Source organism: Pyricularia pennisetigena (assembly GCF_004337985.1).
Source record: "Pyricularia pennisetigena strain Br36 chromosome 7 map unlocalized Pyricularia_pennisetigena_Br36_Scf_8, whole genome shotgun sequence".
Taxonomy (NCBI): Eukaryota; Fungi; Ascomycota; class Sordariomycetes; order Magnaporthales; family Pyriculariaceae; genus Pyricularia; species Pyricularia pennisetigena.
This window is the reverse complement of record NW_021940920.1, coordinates 1,232,520-1,252,911: the sequence shown is the minus strand read 5'-3', so window position 1 is coordinate 1,252,911 and position 20,392 is coordinate 1,232,520. Positions and strand designations below refer to the sequence as shown.

The following is a 20,392-nucleotide window of genomic DNA, read 5'->3' as shown; positions in this document are numbered from 1 at the left end:
TTTCGGTGGTGGTGGTGGAGGTGGTTTAAAGGTGAGTGTTGCAAGCGAGTGTGATGAAGTAAGTGTTTATTTAGTATTAAAAGTATACGTATTTGTGAGTTTGTAAAGAAACGCAGACAAATAGAGCTTGTTAGTTAAACAGGCAGAATGAGGCGTGTTGGGAAGTGAGGAGGGAGCAAAACCTCTTCTATTTAACAACAGGTAGAGTAGCAACCATGCACAAATTAACAGGCCACTCAGTCTCTCGGTGGCCCGACAACACCAGCCGACCCCTGATCAGAACGACAACTGGCGTCGTATTCACGCTGCAACTGACTTTCCCATCCTGGGTGGCTGTTTTCCTTGTCCTCCACACCACCTATTGGCCTGATCCGGGATCGCTAGAGTAGTTTAGCCACGCCACGGGGCGGCGGCCGGGAACGGCATTTACCAGCTGATTGGATCCAAGGCCATTGGAGATGGGGCATTGAAAGAGGCGCCGCTTGTTGCTCTTGGGATGATTGATGTCCGCACCGTGCGGGACCGACTACTGGAATAACACACATATATTAAGTTTTCTAGTCGCTTCTCGGCTCCACTGGTGCGGGGAACAGGGGACGGACGAATGCCATGGATGCAAGTCGGGCAGCCAAAAGTGCTTGGCTTGACTACCTTCTTCAACGTGCAGCCAATTAATTTGACGGAATTCAAACAGGGAGCACAAACTAAGTAAGGATGGTGCATCCCTCCCTTTTGATATTACGAAGTAGCAACCAACCGCTTTGATGGTAAACTGGAGACAGACCGGGGAGATTCTTTTCACCAATCTTGGTTCTCCATATCTTCTTGGCTGTTTCTCCAAAAAGTCAAATCGGCAAGCGACTCATTAAACCCAAATCACGAATCGTTTTCGTTAAAAAATTTCACCCAACGTCCGTGAGAGAGATCAGCAAGTAGCAAATAACCCGGCTGTCCACAGATGGGTGGGTTCAATTGTAACTTTGATCTCGGAACGGTCATGTTATCATGCGTTCTACCCACCTACCAGGTAGATACTGACTGTGCTGTAACGTCTACTCTGGTAATGCCTCGCGACTGGATCCCAGCTCGACATAGCAACCGTTCAATATTCAAAACGAGCCTCAATATACTGTATAACTTACAGCGTCACAGTAATTCTCTCGCAGCCCCTTCCATATTTCCTTTTCTCCTGCCTCTTAAGGATATACCTCGGAATCTAGCGAATACTCTAGTTCTTTTTTTTTCGATTCTAGTTATTTTTATTGATTTATTTTCTATTCATTCTCTATTTGTTTGTATAATGTCTTTTTTTTTTTTTCATCCAGCTTGATTGCCCATTCTTGCAAGCCCGACTTGGCAGCGACCAACAACCCGCACTGTCCCGGAAGCGCCGTTTAAGCGCATATTATGCAAACGCAAGACGCGGGGCCATGATTTTCGCCCTCCCAAAGTAGCTCATCGCATCTAAATGCCGCGTTCGTTAATACTAGGTAGTCCATCTCTCGGCGTCCAACCTCGGGGCCCGTATCTAACTCGGAGTGGGGTAGACGATCGGCAGCGTGAGAGTCCTTTCCTAGCCAGGCCGGATGAGGCTGTGCATTTTTGGGGCTGTTTTGTTATACGTGGCAGGTATTAAATGACTACGATCCCCGTACTAAAACTGTGGCGATATGTTTATTTTTTTGTCTATCTCTATATTCTATTCTCCTTGCCAGGCTGCGGAACTTGTTATGACGTGGCATGGTCCAGGTGTGGCTGTGAATTCGAGGTTGACGTACAAGCCTGCGTTTGCCGCGTTCATCCTGCCAAGCCCGAGTCAAAAGATTGTGCTTTCCTTGGTAAAACTGTCTGGCGTGTCGTCGGGGTACTCGGTACTGAGCATTCTCTCACTTCTTTTTGTTTCTGCGAAGACGAAAACCCAAAAGCTCAACGGCAGTGGCGCAAGTGAACCAACCACTCCAGAACTTAACACCATGTCTTGCAACTTTACCCGACCTCTTTGATGGCATACGTTTTTTTAGGCTATTTTGCACGTCTACTGAGAAACCCAACGCCTGCAGTCTCAGCCATGGGGGTTCACTAATCGTCAAGCTTTCGCCTAGTCGGGCACCACTGGCCGTACCTCATGACGATATGCAGCCAGCCAAAGACAATCCTCAAAAATAGAATTAGAGCCATTGCTAGCCCTGCGGGGCTGATAATTGTGCGGGTGCAAAAGCAAAAGAATAATTGCGTAACAAAAGAGGCTTAGGTTGTACTAAAGCCACACACACACACACATACTAGTACGTCTGCACTTGACATGTGTCAGTTTTGAGTCCGATGCTGCTCGTCTTGGACTGGGACTCGAGAGCAACCAAAAACCCAGTGGCGAAGAAAAACCCACGCAGGTACCCAATCAGAGCTTTTGGTGCAATGATTTCCATTGCCCAGTAAGGAACTCAATAACATCCTCCGCATACTCCTTGGGCTGCTCGTACGCCGCAAAGTGTCCACCCTTTGCGTGTGAGCGCCAGAATACGAGATTGTTTTCCTGCTCGAACCAGGCCTTTGGCGATGCGCCAATCTAAAGTCACGGTCGTTCACAAACGGTCAGCTTGTTCTCTACTTGTAGGTTACGATTATAATTGCAATCAGGGCGGGAAAAAGAAAAAAGAAAGACTTGATATACCTCTTTTGGGAACTGGGACACGCCGACAGGGATATCAACCCGGTTCGCGGCGAACATCTTGGTCAGGGGCTCGGTCATGGTGGTCTGCATCTGCTCGCTAAAGTTTGCGCGGTACATCTGCATGGCGGTCGTCGGGCCGGGGAAGTAGTGCAGCAGCGTCCAGGTGATGTACTCGTCGGCCGTGTAACCACCGCCGGGAAGCTTTTCAAGATCCGACCATACGTTCATCTTGTCGGCCATCCAGGAGAGCCTGCGTATATCCGCTTAGTTTCCTCTTCAGTATAGATGGAAAGGCGTTTTGCTCGCCGGGGGAAGATATTTTTACTCACATGCCTATAGGAGAGTCGTGCTGTCAAGAGTAAAACCAAAAAGAGCTGTCAGCATAATGTGAATGATGGAAATGCCTGAACCAAAGTAAAAAGACCGCGCCTATATTACCAGAGCAAATCCAATGGTGCGCGGTTTAGTAGATTGCACTTGGACGTATGCCGACTGATACTTCATGAAGGACTCGCGACGTTTGATCATTGCTTGCTCGACCTCGGTGAACTTTTCCAAATCGCCAGGCTTCAGCTCAGGATGATCTCTAGTCAAGGGCTATTATTGGGTTTGTCGGTGATGTTCAACCCTCGCAGCCAGTCAGTTAGTCTTGCGTACAGATTCTCCGGCAACGAGACCGATAAAGACAAAAAATAAACCAAAGGATTCAAAGACAGACCATGTTCAGGTGCAGAGCCACAACATGCTCGGGATGTTGCATCGAGAGAGCCCTAGCCACGATGGCACCCCAGTCCCCTCCCTGCAGCACGTAGCGGTCATAACCCAGCCGCAGCATCAGGCGGTGAAAGACGTCGCCTTGGAGGAAGTAGTTGAGCCCGGCCTGCCTCGGCAGGCTGCTCCAACCGTAGCCCATCAGGCTCGGGGACACGACGTCGAAGCCGGCGGCCGTCAGCGCCGGCAGCGCCTTTTGCACCTCGGCAAAGTGGCCCGGCCAGCCGTGGATGAAGAGCAGCGGGATGGCGTCACCGCCGCCGGCGGGCTTTTGGGTGGCCTTGACGTGCGCAAAGTGCACCTCGATCGGGTCAAAGCTCTGCCCGGCTTTGTTGGTGGAGGGAAGCGTGATGGTGGTCTTGAACTGGGGCATCTCGTTGAGCTTGGCCTCTTGTTCCCGCCACGAGTATCCGCTGCGCCAATGCTCGACGGTCCGGCGGATAAAGTCCACCGTGACGCCGTTTTCCTCGCCCCATTCCGCATCGGCTACGTTGTCGGGGATGCGGGCCAGGGCGAGTTTCTTGTTGAGGTTGCCCAGCTCCTCGTCGGAGATGTTTATCTAGCGGGTTTGGCTGGTTTTAGCTGCTGGGAACTACTCAAGTCGCCTACTTCTAGAACTATTTGCGTATCTGTCTGTCTCTAGATATTCCGTCATACAGTTCGGCGGCTGGATTGTTCATCGGAGCTTCAACTCACCTTGAAGGGCCTGATTTCGTCCGCCATATTTGATTTCGGACCAGAGATTCACCAATAATTCAAAATAGTAAAGTCACAACAGAAAAACACAGTAGAATCCAATTAAGAAACCAAGCACAGAAGAAGTTTAGTCTGAATGTCGATTGAGTGCCATCTTGGCTTTATATGACGAAAATAACACAAGGCAGCGAATCGATACTGCATATCAACCGTGTATGCAGAGGTCTACCCCTCCCACCAAGCGAGCTGCCTTCGGCGAATAGTATCTGCGGTCTCTCCGGGGTTTCGGGCACATAGCTGTCCGACTAGGCAGCGCGCTTCTAGCTGCGACCCCGTACCGACAAAGCATAATTTATCATATTGCCGTAATAACCATGGTGCATTTTTTTCGGCCTGTAATAAAACGGAGGTAGTTCAGGGATTAAAAAAAGACAAAAAAAGAAGCTGATGCAAGTCGTGTTGTTCATCTTCTTCCTACCTCAAGTATCTCGATAGTCACGGGATGCTTGAGGTTCAACAGGTTATAAGTCCGAACGAGAAATTTACTCCCTCCACCCCCGGACGGCGGCGACAACGGCCATGCATTGTCAATGGAAATGTTACGGATGTGAAATGCCGTACTCCTTCTTCTCTTGGCGGCGGAGTTGAGGGCTTGTTAGCACCTCCGAAATCCGGCTTGCTAGGCATCAGTTTGGCTTAAACATTAATTGTATGTACGCATCGTTTCACGGGAGGTATGTTTCTGCTTTGACCTGGCACAAAAGTGATCCAATACTTGAATGATCGGTTTTCCATATGGCGACAACCTACTCATAAATATAGTTAATCTATTCGTTTAAGGACCTCGGAATCTGGTTATCGTAAATAGTCACCCTGTCGTCAAACAACACACACTTTTGAGCAGATTTCACATCACCCAAAGAGTAAATATCCCATCCATATGAGCGCAAACAAAACTGTGCAATCGCCACTGCTTCCATCTCAATAGAAACAGATTAATTGATTCTCAAGAAAACATATGCTCAGCTCCCATCCACTTCCAGGGGCTTTGTATTCCTAAAAAAGAAAAAAAAAGCAGCAAAACAAAGATTCATGCCCTAAACGCCTGCACAAACTCATGCAGCCTGTCAATGACAATTGGCACAAACGCATTCAGATTGTCGTCGATGATGCGCTCGAACAGCCTTAGCGCCTCTTCCTCGTTCATGTCGAGGTGGAAGCGGTCTTTGACCTTGATGACGGCCTTGTCCGGCTCGAGCTTGATATCGGGTATGTTTGCGTCTACCATGAGGCTGAAGAGGTTCAGGATCAGATTGCTTGACTTGCGCAGCGCCGAGAATGCCAGGAAACAATACTGCTTAAAGGTCCGGTAGCCGTCGGAGCCTGCTCCACCCATTGCGTCCACCATCTCACGCGACAACTTCATGGCCGGCGCGAATGGCTTCGGGTCCCGCCCGAGGATGAAGCCAAAATCGGCGTGGAAAAAGTGTCCGTCCGGTGCAAGCAAGAGGTTGTCCAAGTGTCGGTCGCCGACTCCCAGGATGTACGTGATGACACAGTAGCCCGCGCATGACCGGACAAAAATGTCGTGAGCCTCCTTGCGCACCCCTAGCGGCGCCGTGTCGTCTGGGTTGTGATGCCTCAGGTACGCGAGTGCCGCGGGAACGTTGGACCGGCTGAACCGGTTCGCGATGGTCTGGAAGCTCTGGGATGCCACGAACTGCGTGAGACCCGCGCTTGTGCTTGTCGCCAGGATCTTATAGGGAGATAGCTTCAGATCCAGATTCTCCTTTTGCAACAGCTGGTCCATCAGTGTGATAATTTGCACGACGAGTTGGTCTTGGCGTAGATCATCACCCGTCTTGAAGAGTATTGGGTATTTTTGTCCAGTATCCGTCTTGAAGGTGACTTTGATAGGGTGTAGTGAAGATTTGAACACTGTGCTCTCATCGGGAACGACACCGACGATTTTCTGGGATGGATCAAGAGGCAATGGCAGCGGTGGGTTTATGGTGGTCAGCTCATTCTTGGGATCGGCGAGAAGGTGCTTGACCCTGTCTGTCCTCCGCGCGATTGACTCGTTTGCCTCCTTGATCTCTGCCGAGATCTTGGACAAGATGGCTATCCATTCCGCCTGTCTGAGCAGGGTCTTGCGAGTATCCGCGCCGCCAGGACGAGCAACCAGTTCCGTCATAAAGTCGTACGCCACCTTGCGGTAGATGGTCCTGTACTCCGGTAACTGATCCTGGCTCAGGTCGTCACATTCCACCATGAGATACCAGTAGAAGTAATTGCCCAGCATAAAATTCTGACTGGCTCTCGCGATTAAAAAGCGGGCAAGAGATGAGTCCTGAGCCGCTGCCACCCCACCTGCCTCGGCTGCCTCTCGGTGCCCACGATCGATGGTGGGAATATGCTCAAACTTCAAGGCCTGAACTAGCTGTAGAAGGTAAAGCAGTAACTCCCCGTCATCAGCTTTACGAAGCCGATTGACTGCATATGCCCTTACTGCAGGGTACTCGAAGGTCGGCCCAAGCAGTTCAAGAGCATCATCGACATCAATCTCGGTCCACTTGGCCAACACTTGCACCGCCTGTCGGGCTTCGCTCTGGTCTTGCCAGCTCACCGATTTGACAAATTTGGTCAAAGCCCGCTTGTCGCGGCTAAGGTGATAACGGAACTTCCATACAAGGTCACGCTCGTCAGGTGTCAGTTGGTGTGTAGGCGAGTATGACAGTATATTGTTCAGCTCATCCCGTGTCTTGGGGTTCGGCTTGAGGTCCTTATCCATCACGCCATGGCGGTGTTGACCACGGACCAGCCTGCGATGTTTACTCTCTGCCGGGTTGTCTTTGGCGCCCACTTCGGGATCATATACACGCACAAGCCTCGTGCCAAGACCGGCAGGTTCGCCAGGACTGTTGATACCAGGACCGTAGAGAACTTCTGGAGGAGGCTTGAGCGCGACGCTAGATTGCGATGCCGACATGTGCTGGAGGGAAGAAATGGGAGGTGGTGGATATCCATGGTCGGCAAAGACTACGGGAAAGTCAAACCGAGGCAGTTCAATGTTTAGCTTGAACAAAGACGCCCTTTCCTCTTCCTGTGCCGGCCCGGAACCGTCACCGTTAGCTTTTTGAAGGGCTCTCTGCCGTTGTAGTGTTTTGAGAGAGGACCTGGCCGTCTGGATCCCGCGTTTCTCAAAGCCGCGAAATACCAGCTGGTCAAGCCACTCTACGCGTGGTATCTCGCCCATCTCGTGCTTCTTGAACAGCTTCTCCATCCGCTCCAACTCCTCGGCATCCTCATCGACGACAACAGCGTCACTGCGTCTAGAGTCGTTCCTCCTCTTGGGTAAAATCGCCGGGGTTTTGGTGTCATCGCACCCGTCGGCGAGCTTGTGTCTGTGCACATGACACTTTTGCCTCCCCTTCTGTGCCTGATTATCACCATCAAACAGCGGCAACGTCGTACCACCAAACGGTACCGCGTGACCCTGGGCGTGCTCCTTCTCTCCCTCTCCTGGCTGCGGGGAAAGATCCCATATAGTAATGGCGAGGTGCGCGTTCAGAGGGACGTTGCAGTATTTTATGGGCAGAGTCAGCCATTCGTTCCAGCGGCGCTCGGTTTTGAAGGCCTTGTATGCCGTCTGCACCGGTACCGTCAACGGCTTGGACCCAGCCCAGACTTGAACCGTTACGTAGAGGTCCGAGTTTGGGCTCATGTTGGAGCCGACATGGCGCAGTTCAGGACGCTGCAACAGCGTCGAGAATTGGTACGGGATCTCGTCGCCCTCGAGGTTGATGATGCGCACGCTGATGGGGAAGTCGAGCGCGTCGGAGCTCCCAAACGAGAATGGCTCCGTTTCTCTCATTGCGCCAGATTTTGATTGTAAATGGGACTCTCGATACTATCGAGCCATGACATATAATTAAATAGTCACTATTGATGGGCTGGCTACAATCAGCCAGTCAGTCAGCCGTGCATCACGTTGCGGTGCGGTCACGGGAGAGGTCTAAGCTGAGTTAGCGTCATGGACGTCAAGCTTGAGCTCCAGCAGCTACCCGTTTGACTGAGCCCCACCCAGTGGGGGTGGGCGAGCTGCATTGCTACCCCAGGCCTTGGCTCTTCATACTATGTAACGCACTGTGAGCCTGTGATCCCACTCAAGTGAGGAGTACTGGTGGGGTTCGTTGACACGAAAGTGTAGTGTTGGGCGCGTTTTCAACGCGACCTTTTCCACTCTGCATTATACCACCATCACCTCGAATCAATTACATTTCCCGATTGGACCTTTAGACAACCAGCTAATAAAAACTGTTAGAATGACAAATAACTCAGGCACTTTCTAGAGATTGCGCTTTTCTATCTCCAAAAATCGGAAGAAGCTGCAAAAGGTTGTACCGCCTCGTAGAAGCCGGCCGCATCGAGAAAAACCAATCAAGCACACCACAACGCCGTTTATTAGCATATAGGATTTAATTTACCGCTTGGAACAACCTAACACACTCCAGCCACCCGGCCAGGCCTTCCTGGAAACCGCCAACATGGCAGATCTGGAGCATTTCGACCCAGACCAATCGATAGACGAGCGACGGCAGATCCAGCGTGGGATGCGCGAGCTCGAAAAGCAAACGACCGAAGAACAAGACGAGCTTCTCGCCCCAGACGGCAAGGTGTTTGTCGACAAGCTCAAAAAGTCAGATGACTGGATTCGCATGACCAAACAGACTTCGGAGGCCCAGATTGACTCACGGTTCCTGGTGCGCATTTCAGAGCTTGCATATCGTCGATCCGTCAAAGTCACCGCCGGCAGCGCCGTCAACGGTATCGATGTCGACGAGTTCGTGTCCAAGTGCATAACTTACATGAAGCACGGCCGGGGAATTGCGAATGATGACCATGCCGAGCTGTCATACACCCAGCATCAGCGCCGAGGAAGGGGTAGGGGCAGGGCTGCGCCCGCGACTATCGCAGAGGACGACGACGACGAAGTGGGTGACAGCGGTGACATGCTCGACTGGGCGCACTTTGGCAAGTACGCTGCGATACCACACATTCACCGTCCGGCCGTCCCGAATCACCTCCTCGGCCCCCTGTCGGTTGAGCGCAAGGTCAGAAAGGTCGGCAAGAGGACTGCGCCTCTACGAGTTGCAAACCTGCAGGAGGTTAGACCCGAAGTGCTGGACCCTGACGCTATGCGCGGCGCCGAGAAGAATGACCTGTCAGCTATGTGCGGCAGGATTCTACGGCAGCTGGAAGAAGAACAGGCGTCCGCACAAGAGGCGGTTGAGCAGGCGGTGAACAGAGAGCTGCCGTTAGAATTACGGGAAGACCCCGATGCGCTGCGACCATACTACTCGCGCTTTGGCGTCCGCGATACGGGCGGTATCGATCTGCTCCGGTTCGCCGTGAACCCGCACTCGTTCTCGCAGACAGTCGAGAACCTGTTTTACATTAGCTTCCTCATCCGCGATGGGAAAATAGCTCTGGAGTTTGACGACGATGGGCTCCCATCCATTGGTACGTTGAATTGCCTGGGCGAACTTCGAGAGTGACACTAACACCTCTTCCAGCAACGATTGACCAGGATGACGCGGAAGCCGTGGAAAAAGGCAAAGCCACACGCCACCAGGCCGTCATCTCTCTGGATGAGGCATCCTGGAAAGACGTCGTCAAAGCCTTTAGTATTACAAAGAGCATGATCCCTCACAGGGATGAGCCAGTACAACGACCTGGCGCACGAGGCTGGTACAACTGAAAAGAATGGTGGATACATTCGCCAATTGCATTAAATCTTCTATAACATATTTTTGATACCCCTTTTGCAAGACAAGGTTTAATTGGCTTCCACTAGTCAAGTCCGAGTTAAACCGGCAGACAGCTAACTGGGAACAGCACTCAGGGCTTTCCTTCAGCAAACTCCCATGTTATTGCGCCTGCATCGCAGCACTGCTATGAGGGGTCTGTTTGTTATGGATCGCCGCGCAGTGCTCAGTGAGATCCGTTTTCAGCCATGGCAACTCGAATTGTTTTGGCAAGACAGTCACTGCGGTGGCCATTATGGCCATGCTCAGGTCGATTGAAACCAAGGTTATCAACCCAAAACCTTGACAAATAAAGGACTCTAGGAGGCACCTCTTACCATAAAGTTGGGGGCCATGAAAGTTGCTGAAAACTCACATCTCGTCGGGTCTGCCAAACAGACATGGGCATTGTAGTTGCCACGTGAAGATGCAAGCGGGATTTTGTTCCGCGCTCAACTTTGAAGTCTATCCCCAATCGTCGAACCAATCAATGTACCAGCCAATCGTCTAACCATCTCAGTGTATTCTTTGTCAATATGCTTATTGCATGCGACTCGAGCATGTTTGTCAAAACCCCATCACGCATCAAGATGGGTCATGAGAGCATCATGGGGCAAAAGAAATGTTCTTTGTTCTTCGAGGTCTGATTGCCTGTAGCGGTCTTTTCGGCGACATTAGAATGGCTTGCAAACTGCAACTCTGATGACTTCAATTGCTCCAGCCAAAGACTGGTCCGAAACTCCTCTGCTGGCAATAAGTCACAAAGAGAGAACACTGAGAGCGGTATGATTGCGGCGCACCTCCTTGGGTAAGCCCCAGGGCTTGGCAAACTGGCAGCTGGGACAAAGGCCCGACCGGGCCGCACCCTTTGTTTGTCGGGCGGGCGACGCATTCCAGTCCTCAAAATATGTAAATTGCTGGTAAGCTAGCGCGAATTCTTGTCTCCTTTGTATTACCATTTGTGTTTTGTCTCACCAACTGCTTTCGGGATACATACAACACCGCACTAACCCAGTTTTCTCAGTCTCTACTCGAATCTCTGAATCGACTCTGCCAGCACGGAACAAATCATTAGAGTTTACTCCGAAGAGTCAGACATCGTGTGCGTTGGAGCAACAGAAAGTGCTGTCGAAGTATCGGAAATCATACGCATACCAGAAGTGCCTGTGGGTTCTTACCTTGACTTATGCCTACCTATAATTGAGCGTTCAAGTGTTCCTTCGGCGACAAATAATTGTACTTCACACCGAATAAAATGTCTTCACCTGATTTCAAATCCTTTCGAGGTTATCGCTCGAGAGTTTGCAGCAATACCTTCTGCATTCCACAGGGCACTCATATCAAGGCGAAAAACGTGACCTCTACCTCTCCGTTCCCGGGTTATGTCCATTGTCTACCCGCGACTATTTTGTGATCAAAGAGGGGGCATCCCACGATGAGTGACTGCCACTCTGTATCCAAGGCACGTTTTCGGCCTGTCTGCCACGCCACAGACAGAGATACCCGAAAGGGAAAAGAAAAAAAAATGCCTTTGTCGACTTGGAGATCGAGCGGTTGCTGCAAGATTACATACATATACATGAGAAAATGGCAAAAATGTTGCGTCGCGCCTCCTCCCACTTTCCTGGAGCTAGGAGATGTTTTCTCTTTACTTTCCTTTTTCTTCTTACCCCTTAGATCATACCTATCATCGTCTGTTGAACCAGATATCAGCCTTGCGACATATGGGAGTTACCCATCAACCCGGATAACCCAACATCCCAAGTACAGTAATACCCAGGAAAGCTCCCCCAGATATGGCGGAATCCAGCAGAGGGCCGTCGGGCCAAGCTGGCGCCGAGCCGGACGAAATAGTTGTCGTCGACGTGGCTATGGCTATGCGCGACAATGCCAAGCGGCTAGGCTTCGACTTCGACCCGGATTCTGACTCCGATTCGGATCTGGTCTCGCCGGTGTCCGATTTCACCGAGGAAGACTACAATGCTGCCCGTGCCGAGTGCCGTGAGCTCGGCCTGCAGGGAGGCCCCGCTGACTACTACATAGAGCGCATCGCGATGCCCCGCAAGGCGCTCGCCGTCAGGGAGAAGCGGGTCGCGCAGCGAGAGCGCAGGATATCTCGACACCACCCGAAGGTCGAGGCGCAGGACTGGTACAAATACCAGACCGAGTACGCAACCAAAACAACTGGTGGGCCGGCTTTAGAACCCGCGAGTCTCAGAAGAGACGACTTTCCCGGTGTGTCCGAAGATCTTGCGGATCGCCAGATTGCCATCGTCAAGGAGAGCCAGCAACTTGAGAGAAGGGAGTGGGAGGCCGGCAAGTACGAGTACATCGTCTTCAACTCCAAAAGAGACCCCACTTACTTCCTCCGCCAGCACGACAAGCTCTTGACCGCCAAGGGTAAACTCGAACAGAAGCTCACGGCGGCATCAACCGTTCGCGAGGAGGCCCTAGCCGCAGTGAAAGAGCTGCCGGTAGTCCAGAAGCAGTTGGAGAAGGCCCATGCCAACATGAAGTCTCTCGACGATAAGGTAGCCTACGAAAACAGAAGGGCCAGGCATCTGGAGGATCAGATGCAAGAGCTGCGACGGAAAGACGAAGAAATGCAACACAAAATTCGGTTGTACCAGGACCGTGAGACTGAACTTCAGGACATACTGCGCAAGGAAAGGCACATGCTTGAGGAGGAGATCACGCATCTTGAGAGCAGGCTTTATCAGTTGGAGGACGAGATGCCACTTAAGGAGAAGCACATCGAAGCCCTGGAACTTCAGGCGAAGAAAGATCTAGAAACCATCAAAGAGTTGACAGACTATGCTGACGAGACTGGCAAAAGTCTGGAGGCTACGCAAAAGGCGGAAGCGGAGAGCAGGGAAAGGGCCCAATTCTACAACGACATTTACGACGCCTCAAATGAAGCTGCCAGTTTCCACGCATCAGAAGCAGAGAAAGCCAAAGACGAAGCCAAGAAGTTAGCCGAGGACCGCACCTGGCTGTTAGACGAAAGATATGAAAACGCCAAAAGTCAGATTGGAAAGCTGGATGACCAGTTGGCAGAGGCCTTGCAGAAGTTCAAAGATGCAGAGGAAGAGGTTAAGCAAGTCAAGGTTGAGCTTCTGGGAAAAGAAGAAGAGCTTGCCAAGGTCAACCATGAGCTAGATTTGGTATATGGCCAAGAGAGGCGGGTCAGCATCTCGACGAATGCAACGGGATCCGCGCGGGGTTATACGAATCTTCAAGATGATTTGGACGAGGCTGGCTCTGATCAGTTCTCCGAGCCCAGTCAGAGTCCTACGCTGTCGTCCCTCAGAGCCCGCGTAACCGAGCTCGAAGCGGAGGTAGAGTCCAAGAGCACCGAGGTGGGCGACCACAAGACCAAGCTTGAGGCTAAGGAGGCCGAGGTAGCCAAAGCATATAAGGAGCTCAAGGAAAAGGCCACTGAGATCAACAACCTTGCCCATACCGTTAAGGAGCTCACCGAGGACAACGAACAGCTGCGAGCAAGTGCGGAGAAGGGGCGAAAAGAACACGCGGCGAAATCTTCCCAAGATGAAGACAAATACGCAAAGCTCTATTATATACACGACTCGCTCAAAAAGGACTGCTTTGACGCCTGCCAGAAGATATCTCTTTTGACAGAGCGCCTAGAGGACAAGGCCGCACTGATCAAGAAGCAACTGGCCGATTCTCACTGCGCTCTCCTCGAGGCTGCCAGAGACAGCACAGAGAAGACACAGGAGCTCGCCAGACTCACCCAAGAATTGGCCACTGCCAAGACCAATAATTCAAGAAACTATGAGAATCTGTCAAGAGACTTCCACTCCTTGAAGGATCAGTTCAAAAGGCTAAACAAAGAAAACCAGACCAATATATCAAAGATTACCAAACTGGAAGCGGATCTGACTTCTCGGAATACCAGTATGCACGCACAGATGGCAAGCCAGCAAGAGGACTACGAAGCTATGCAGCAGATGCACGACAAAATGAAAGAGGCGCTGAATGCCGCAAACAACGAGAATGACGTTCTCAAAGCTGACCGCGCAAGGTTAGACGGAGACGTCAAGACCTTAACAGCAGACATTAATGGCATCCAAAACCATCGCGACCGACTGGCACAAAGTCTTGACGATTTGACTCAGGAGGTTGATAGTCTTAAAGACGAACGCGACCGAGTGACCAAGGAGCTCCAAGACCTTCGCTCGGCCAATGATAGGCATGAACTGTGGAAGGCGGACAACGGCGATGCTCCCAGGAAACTGTTGGAGAAGGGAACAGAGCTTGTCGAGACTGAAAAGCAGCTCACCGAGGCCCAGATGAACAATGTCGCCAAACAAACGGAAATCAACGAGCTGCGGGCCGATGTCGACACGCGGAAAGCAGCAATGCAAGCACTCGAGGAGCAGTTGGAAAATGCCAAAAAACAAGCTGCCGAATTGGGTTCCAGCATTGCAGACCTCGAGGGCCAGCTAGCAGCCGCCAGGCATGAAGCGGCCAAAACTAGCTTCAAGATTGCTGAGCGCGACGAGAGGATCGCCAAACTCGAGGAGCTGTTGGAAACTTCCAACAGCGATGCAGATGGGATGGAGTCCGAGATCACGCAGCTTCAGGAGCAGCTAGAGGCTCTGAGACTCAGTGACGCTGAAAAGGACGACGAGGCTTTGGCCGCTCAGGAAAAGCTGAAGGAGGCCAATAATGCTGCTGCTGCAATGGAAGCAACGGTTGCTCTACTCGAGGAACAGCTGGACGCTGCCACAGCTCGCGCCACGGAATTGGAATCCAGCATTGCCCAGCTTCAGGAGCAGCTGGACGCTGCCACAGCTCGCGTTACAGAGCTGGAATCTAGCATTGCCCAGCTTCAGCAGCAGCTAGAGGCTACCAAAGATACGGCCAGAAACGAGAAGTCCAAGGTGGAGGACGACCTTGCGAATTCCAAAAATCGCGTCGCCATGTTAGAATCCGAGATCGCGCATCTTCAGGGGCAGCTAGAGGCTACCAAAGAAACCGCCACAGAGGAAAAGTCCAAGGCCGAAGACGACCTCGCGAAGTCCCAGAATCACGCTGCCGAGTTGGAATCCAGCATTGCGAAATTACAGGACCAGATAGACGCTAGCAAACACCTCGCCGAAGACGACCTTGCAAAACACGACGATCGCATCACCAGGCTAACATCCAAGATTTCCTATCTTGAGGAGCAACTGGAGGCTGCCAAAAATGCAGCCAAAGACGAAGAGTCCAAGGCCGAAAACGACCTTGCTAAGTCCAAGAACCGTGTCGCAGAGTTGGAGGCCAAAATTGCCGAACTCGAGGAGAAGCTGCAAGCTGCCGAGCAAAAGAGATCGCGCCTGGAAGACGAGCTTACAAAGTCGAATGACCGTGCCGCTGAACTGGAGTCCCAGACTACAGGGCTTGAGGGCCAGTTGAAGCAGCAAGACGAAAGCATTCGCAACCATCGCGCGGAAGTAGACGAGGTTGCTGAAATCGCGGCAAAGACGACAGATGACCTCCGGAAACGCCTGGAGAAGACGGACAGAAAACTGCAAGTTGCCAGGAGATGGTGCTTCCTTCACGAGGAACGGGCCGACGCGGCAGATTGCGATCTCTTCATGGCTGAGGAAAAGCATGCAAAAGACCTGGCCGAGAAGCAGGCTGAGATTGATGAGCTGAGCGGCAAAATCGACAAGATGCACGATGAGATCGCCAAGCTGGAACAAAACCAAATGGACCCCGACTACGATCTCGCCAAATTCGTGGACACAATGGAAAGTGGTTTGGATGACCTGGAGCGAGCCAAAGACCAGGCAGAGGAAGCAGTTGTCACCAGAGACGAACAAATCAGGGAGCTGGAAGTAGAACTCGAGACGACCAAACAGATTGCGACTGACATGGGATTGCAGCTTTACAACATGGAAAACGAAATCAAAAACTTGCGAAAGTCACGAGACAAGCACGACGCCGTATGCTCCGAGAAGCTTGACCTAATGACAAACATCCGAACTAGACTTCAGCAACTCCTCAAAAAGGCCAACGACTGCCAAGCCTCGGTTGAACAAAAAGTCGGAAACCTGAACACACGTCTCCAAGCATCTCGAGATTCCGCCGCACAAGCGGAGCAAGAGCTCGATGCGTTGAAGGATAAACTGAAAGATTATGGCGCAAAACTCTTGGCGGAGGAGGTAAAGAGCGCGAGACAGGCTGGCGAGATCGTGGAACTGGAGGAAGGCCGAGCCAAAGACTGTGAGGCCAACTTGGCCAAAGTGCAGCAGCTGGAAGTGGATCTTGGAGAGCTCCAAGACGAGGTTTCAAAACGAGCAGCCAAGGAAAAGGAACTCGAGGATCTGGTGAAATCCAAGGAGGAAGAGGTCAAGACCCTCCAGGCGGAAAAGCAGCAGAGCGACGAGCAATCTCAGCGCATCCTGGAGCTACAGAAATCTCTGGCCGACATCACCGACCAGCAAACCCAAAATGACCAAGCCAGCGTGGTCGCTGCGCAGGAGCTACAAACCAAATTGGACGAAACCAAGGCTATCAACGACCAGCTGTTCAAAGACCTAATAGCACTTACACACAAGGCCGCGACGTGGGACGTGAAAGAAAAGGACTTCAGGGATCTGGTTCAACTCCAAGTGCAAACCGTCAAGTCCCTCCAGGACCAGCTCAACCAAACCATAATCCAGTACCGTGCTATCCTGAGACGCTCGATGGGAGATGCCGCCATCATTCAGAATCTGAGGGCCGAGACATCGAGGCTTTGGTCGGACTTGGTCGACGCCACCAGAGAGAACGCGGAGCTGCGACAGAAGCTCAAGGATTTGGAGGGACAAAAGAAGACCGAGTCGCTCTGCCATACTTGCGGCCGTGGTTGCAAGTGTCCCATTGCTCTACCAGAGGTTTCAGGCTTCTTTGGCCAGTGGTCGCTCGTCTTCATGGCAATCTGGGCCTTCCTGGAAATGATGCCCAAGAACACCAAGATCGCACTTGTCTACTTGTGGGGCATCTTGGCACTCCCGGCTCGGTGCTGGAAACCTCTTGCGAGTCGAGCGAAATTCTGGAAGAGAAAACGGTCCTCCAAGGGCAAGATCCGGGCTGCGGGGGCTCCTGGCGATCCGGACTGGGACTGGCCGACATTGCCGACGCTTCCCCATGGTCCGATGGTATACTCGCTCATCTTTTGGGCCGTCGTCCTCGCCATCCTCATCTCTTGCATAAGCTACTGGGCCACCTCCGTGGAGAGGGCCCTGTGGCTCGGGGCAAACACCGACACGAGGGCGTACTTCAACTTTGGAAGAAGAGAGGGTGCTCCCGGCGCGTGCCTGGTACCTCAGCCATTGCCGGTTGATTATCGGTTCGTGTACGAGCCGACCTATGGTAACTTTTGTGATTTTGTGGAGAGACGGATAGGGTATGCTCTTTGTTGAGATGCATGTTATTTATTTATTCATTTTTTTCTTTGTTTTTGTGTCTTTTTTTTTTTTTGCACTTAGTGTCTCTGGGTGTTGGGGAATTGATGCTTTTACTGTTTAGTTATGCAGTGTTTTTCTTTCTCTTTCTCTTTCCTATCTTTAGTATCGCGAGCTGACGTTCGTGGGATGAATACCTTACTTGGGCTTATGGATCTTTCGGAACAATTTAATGACGACAATGTTGCTTTCCTTCCTCATTGCTTGGTTGGTGGTGAAAGCCAAGCCTCCAGCCCAACGTGAACGGCGTTGTCGGCCCGATCTTTGATGTCACCTTGGGCTCCAATCTGCCAATGAAAGGTCGTGGAGCACGCCCGAAAGATCTGGACAGAACACCAAAGTCCCGACGGCCCAACGTTGATGTCAATGCCAGCTTTTAGTCTATACAGCTGTCCCACAGCGTCGATGATTACTGATGGCTGTGATTTATTTCTGTTGCTTCCTTTCTGTTGGTTGTGCCGTGACGCTCTTTCCCGATCTTCCGAGCCCGGTGTTTCTGAGGATCGATGATGTTATCCCGATGATGCGCACCAGGGGCCATGCTTGTTTGTACCCACAAGTGGTGACTTGAAGAGATCGACAGGCCCCCGACCATGTTCAGGTACCGGTCGTCAACAATGCGTGCATGCCTGCACAGAGCAATGGCCTTTTCTATGCGCTTGAACGGACGGACATACATGTGCAGTTACTGGGTCCCTGCGGGCCGGGAAATCAATCTTGATCTGTCCATCCAATTCCGATGTATTTTTGGGTAGCATCCCGTTCAGCTGCTTCGGAGCTGCGACGACACGTGATACCGCGGACGGAAGTTGAGATCGGCCATTGTCTCGTGACAGTATGCTGGATCAAGATATGAAATGGAAAATCGACAATCTAAAGAAAAAGGGGGGGCGATGGGGGAATCCCGGGGTAGAGCAAGTGGAAGGCTATCTGTAATTAGGTAGAGTTTAGCATGGAGAGTACTGTAGTTGACGAATCTATGCAGAGTAGCAAGCGCCCCAGGCGTTCAGGCACTCTGTGTCTTTCCCTTTCCGTTTTTGGTAGGTACAAGCAAATTAAATGGCGAATAACTTCTGAGTGAGTCGACAGAGCCTAGCGCAGGTACGGTGCGCGGAATACAATGAGTCGCGGACAACAGCTGAACAACTCGGGTTGTCTGCCCAAAATAGTACAAATATTAAAATTAATACTGTACTGTGTATTTCAACCGGTTTACGGGAATTGCTTAACATTTAGTCTAGCTGGCCGTCCAAGATATATCTGACCAAAAAAATTAAACTAAAGAACAAAAAGTAATCGGGTAGAATGTTTCACCAGAAATGTTCCGAAGGCGGCCATCGTTCATGTCATCCTGGACCGAACCTGTTAAAAAAAAAAAGCCCACTACAATGTTTTGATTGACAGGGATGTCCCGCCTTCCAACGTTCACCGCGATAAGCCTGGACCAGCTGGTTAGCGGGGAACGAATGACGACGATAAACCCCGCGCAATAAACGGATACCCTCTCATCGAATGGGGGACTGCGGTAGCGGTGTCATAAAGGTCTTGGTACCCAGTCTAGTTTCCTGGGCAGCTGAGAAATCCGGAAGGTCGGGAACTCTCCTCGCTGCAACAGCAAGGCACCGACAGACAGTATTGATTGAAGTGAGGCATTTTGGTTTCTGGAAGCTTTTTTTCCACAACAAACCCCGATGCATGGAAAACCAAGCCGAAAGCAAACATTTCGCTCGCCCATTCGCGCAATCCACCTTGCCTTACTTTTTACCACAAGCCAAGCACTAATTAATACTCCATATTCTCCTTTACAGCTGGTCGGTTTGCTTGGAGATGATCCAGTTGTATTCGAACCCAAAGCTTCACTTTGGGTCGTCGTTTCCTAAAATTGTGATGCACCTCTCCAGTTGCCTTTCTGGTTGTACATGATCGTATCCATATATGGCGGGTAAACAAACATCATCCCTCCACACCAACAAGAGTAAACTATAGCACAGCCCCCTGTTGCCACGAGCCGAGAAGCAAGTTCACGACAAGCCCGGCATAGTTACCAACAAGGAAAGCGGGCATTGGCACCCACGACACACGTACGTGGTACGCACCTGAAAGTGAGCATGCAAGGCATGCTATGCTAACTAACTTAGATGCGAGCAAGGCTAGGTAGTTCGTTTTTTATTTATGACTGTAGCTACCCTTACCTGCCTACTTCTTTTTTTAAAACCTGGTCGTTCACGCGTCTCTTCTTGTTTTCTTTTTTCGTGACTGTAAAATCGGTGTTTATTCTTTTCCTAACCGAGACCAATCATTTGATTTTATCACCCTCCTTTCTTGGCCTGGCTTAGGCTTACTCCCCCTCTTTTAAACAACCCATTAAACTTAGGTAACCTACCTTACCTTCCTGGGTAGCTTCGGATATTTCGCCTCGTCCACAAACCAGACTACACGAACTCGCATTTAGCTCCCGCGAAAGCTCCCTACTTCCTGGTCTCATGTCCACATGCCTCTTTAAGAACCTATACGACATAAAATATATGCTTAGGGACCCTCACGTGCCCCCTGCATCCCAAGTTTCTATCCATCATCATACCTCCTCTAGCTTGCCAGAAGCGGTTCCTCCCATGAATTGGTGTGTGTGTCTCTGTTTGTCTCTTCTCCTTGCTTTCACAGCCCAACCAAACAACTCGCCCCAAATGTCTTGGTCCTCCGCCACCCGTGACACTGCTTCTTTGCTTGGCATTCTTCCTAGAAGGTGTTGATCTATGCTGGATTCTTTCAGCTCAGCCATGATCTCATGGAACAATTACCGGACGATCGGGCTAACAAAGACTGCATCCTATAGCCCTTACCGCCCCCAAGTAGCGTCGACGGTCCTGCAGAAACGGTCTTGAAATTGATGCGACCTGCTCCCCGTAGCACATTCACTCGAGGGTCATCCACTTATTTCACACAACTATTCTGTCACAGGCATCCTGCCGACAAAACCGTCCTCGATTCTC

General features: G+C 51.3%; 4 protein-coding genes across 4 annotated transcripts; 2 read left to right on the top strand and 2 right to left on the bottom strand.

Moving 5' to 3' along the window:
* Positions 1 to 2,398: 2,398 nt before the first annotated feature.
* Positions 2,399 to 4,165, bottom strand: PpBr36_09479 (uncharacterized protein; the record flags this gene model as incomplete). Its single annotated transcript, XM_029896600.1, has 6 exons — positions 2,399 to 2,566; positions 2,672 to 2,921; positions 3,001 to 3,020; positions 3,110 to 3,268; positions 3,390 to 4,001; positions 4,139 to 4,165. The coding sequence occupies 6 exons, from the start codon at positions 4,163 to 4,165 to the stop codon at positions 2,399 to 2,401; spliced, it is 1,236 nt and encodes a 411-aa protein (XP_029744549.1).
* A 1,063-nt stretch (positions 4,166 to 5,228) lies between these two features.
* PpBr36_09478 (uncharacterized protein) lies at positions 5,229 to 8,012 on the bottom strand (the record flags this gene model as incomplete). Its single annotated transcript, XM_029896599.1, has 1 exon — positions 5,229 to 8,012. The coding sequence occupies one exon, from the start codon at positions 8,010 to 8,012 to the stop codon at positions 5,229 to 5,231; it is 2,784 nt and encodes a 927-aa protein (XP_029744548.1).
* A 601-nt stretch (positions 8,013 to 8,613) lies between these two features.
* On the top strand, positions 8,614 to 9,899 carry PpBr36_09477 (uncharacterized protein; the record flags this gene model as incomplete). The annotated part of the gene is made up of 2 exons (XM_029896598.1): positions 8,614 to 9,661; positions 9,715 to 9,899. Coding segments are annotated over 2 exons (1,233 nt in total), but the record flags the coding sequence as incomplete, so codon positions are not given.
* Positions 9,900 to 11,741: 1,842 nt separating this feature from the next.
* On the top strand, positions 11,742 to 17,360 carry PpBr36_09476 (uncharacterized protein; the record flags this gene model as incomplete). Its single annotated transcript, XM_029896597.1, has 1 exon — positions 11,742 to 17,360. The coding sequence occupies one exon, from the start codon at positions 11,742 to 11,744 to the stop codon at positions 17,358 to 17,360; it is 5,619 nt and encodes a 1,872-aa protein (XP_029744546.1).
* Positions 17,361 to 20,392: the final 3,032 nt, after the last annotated feature.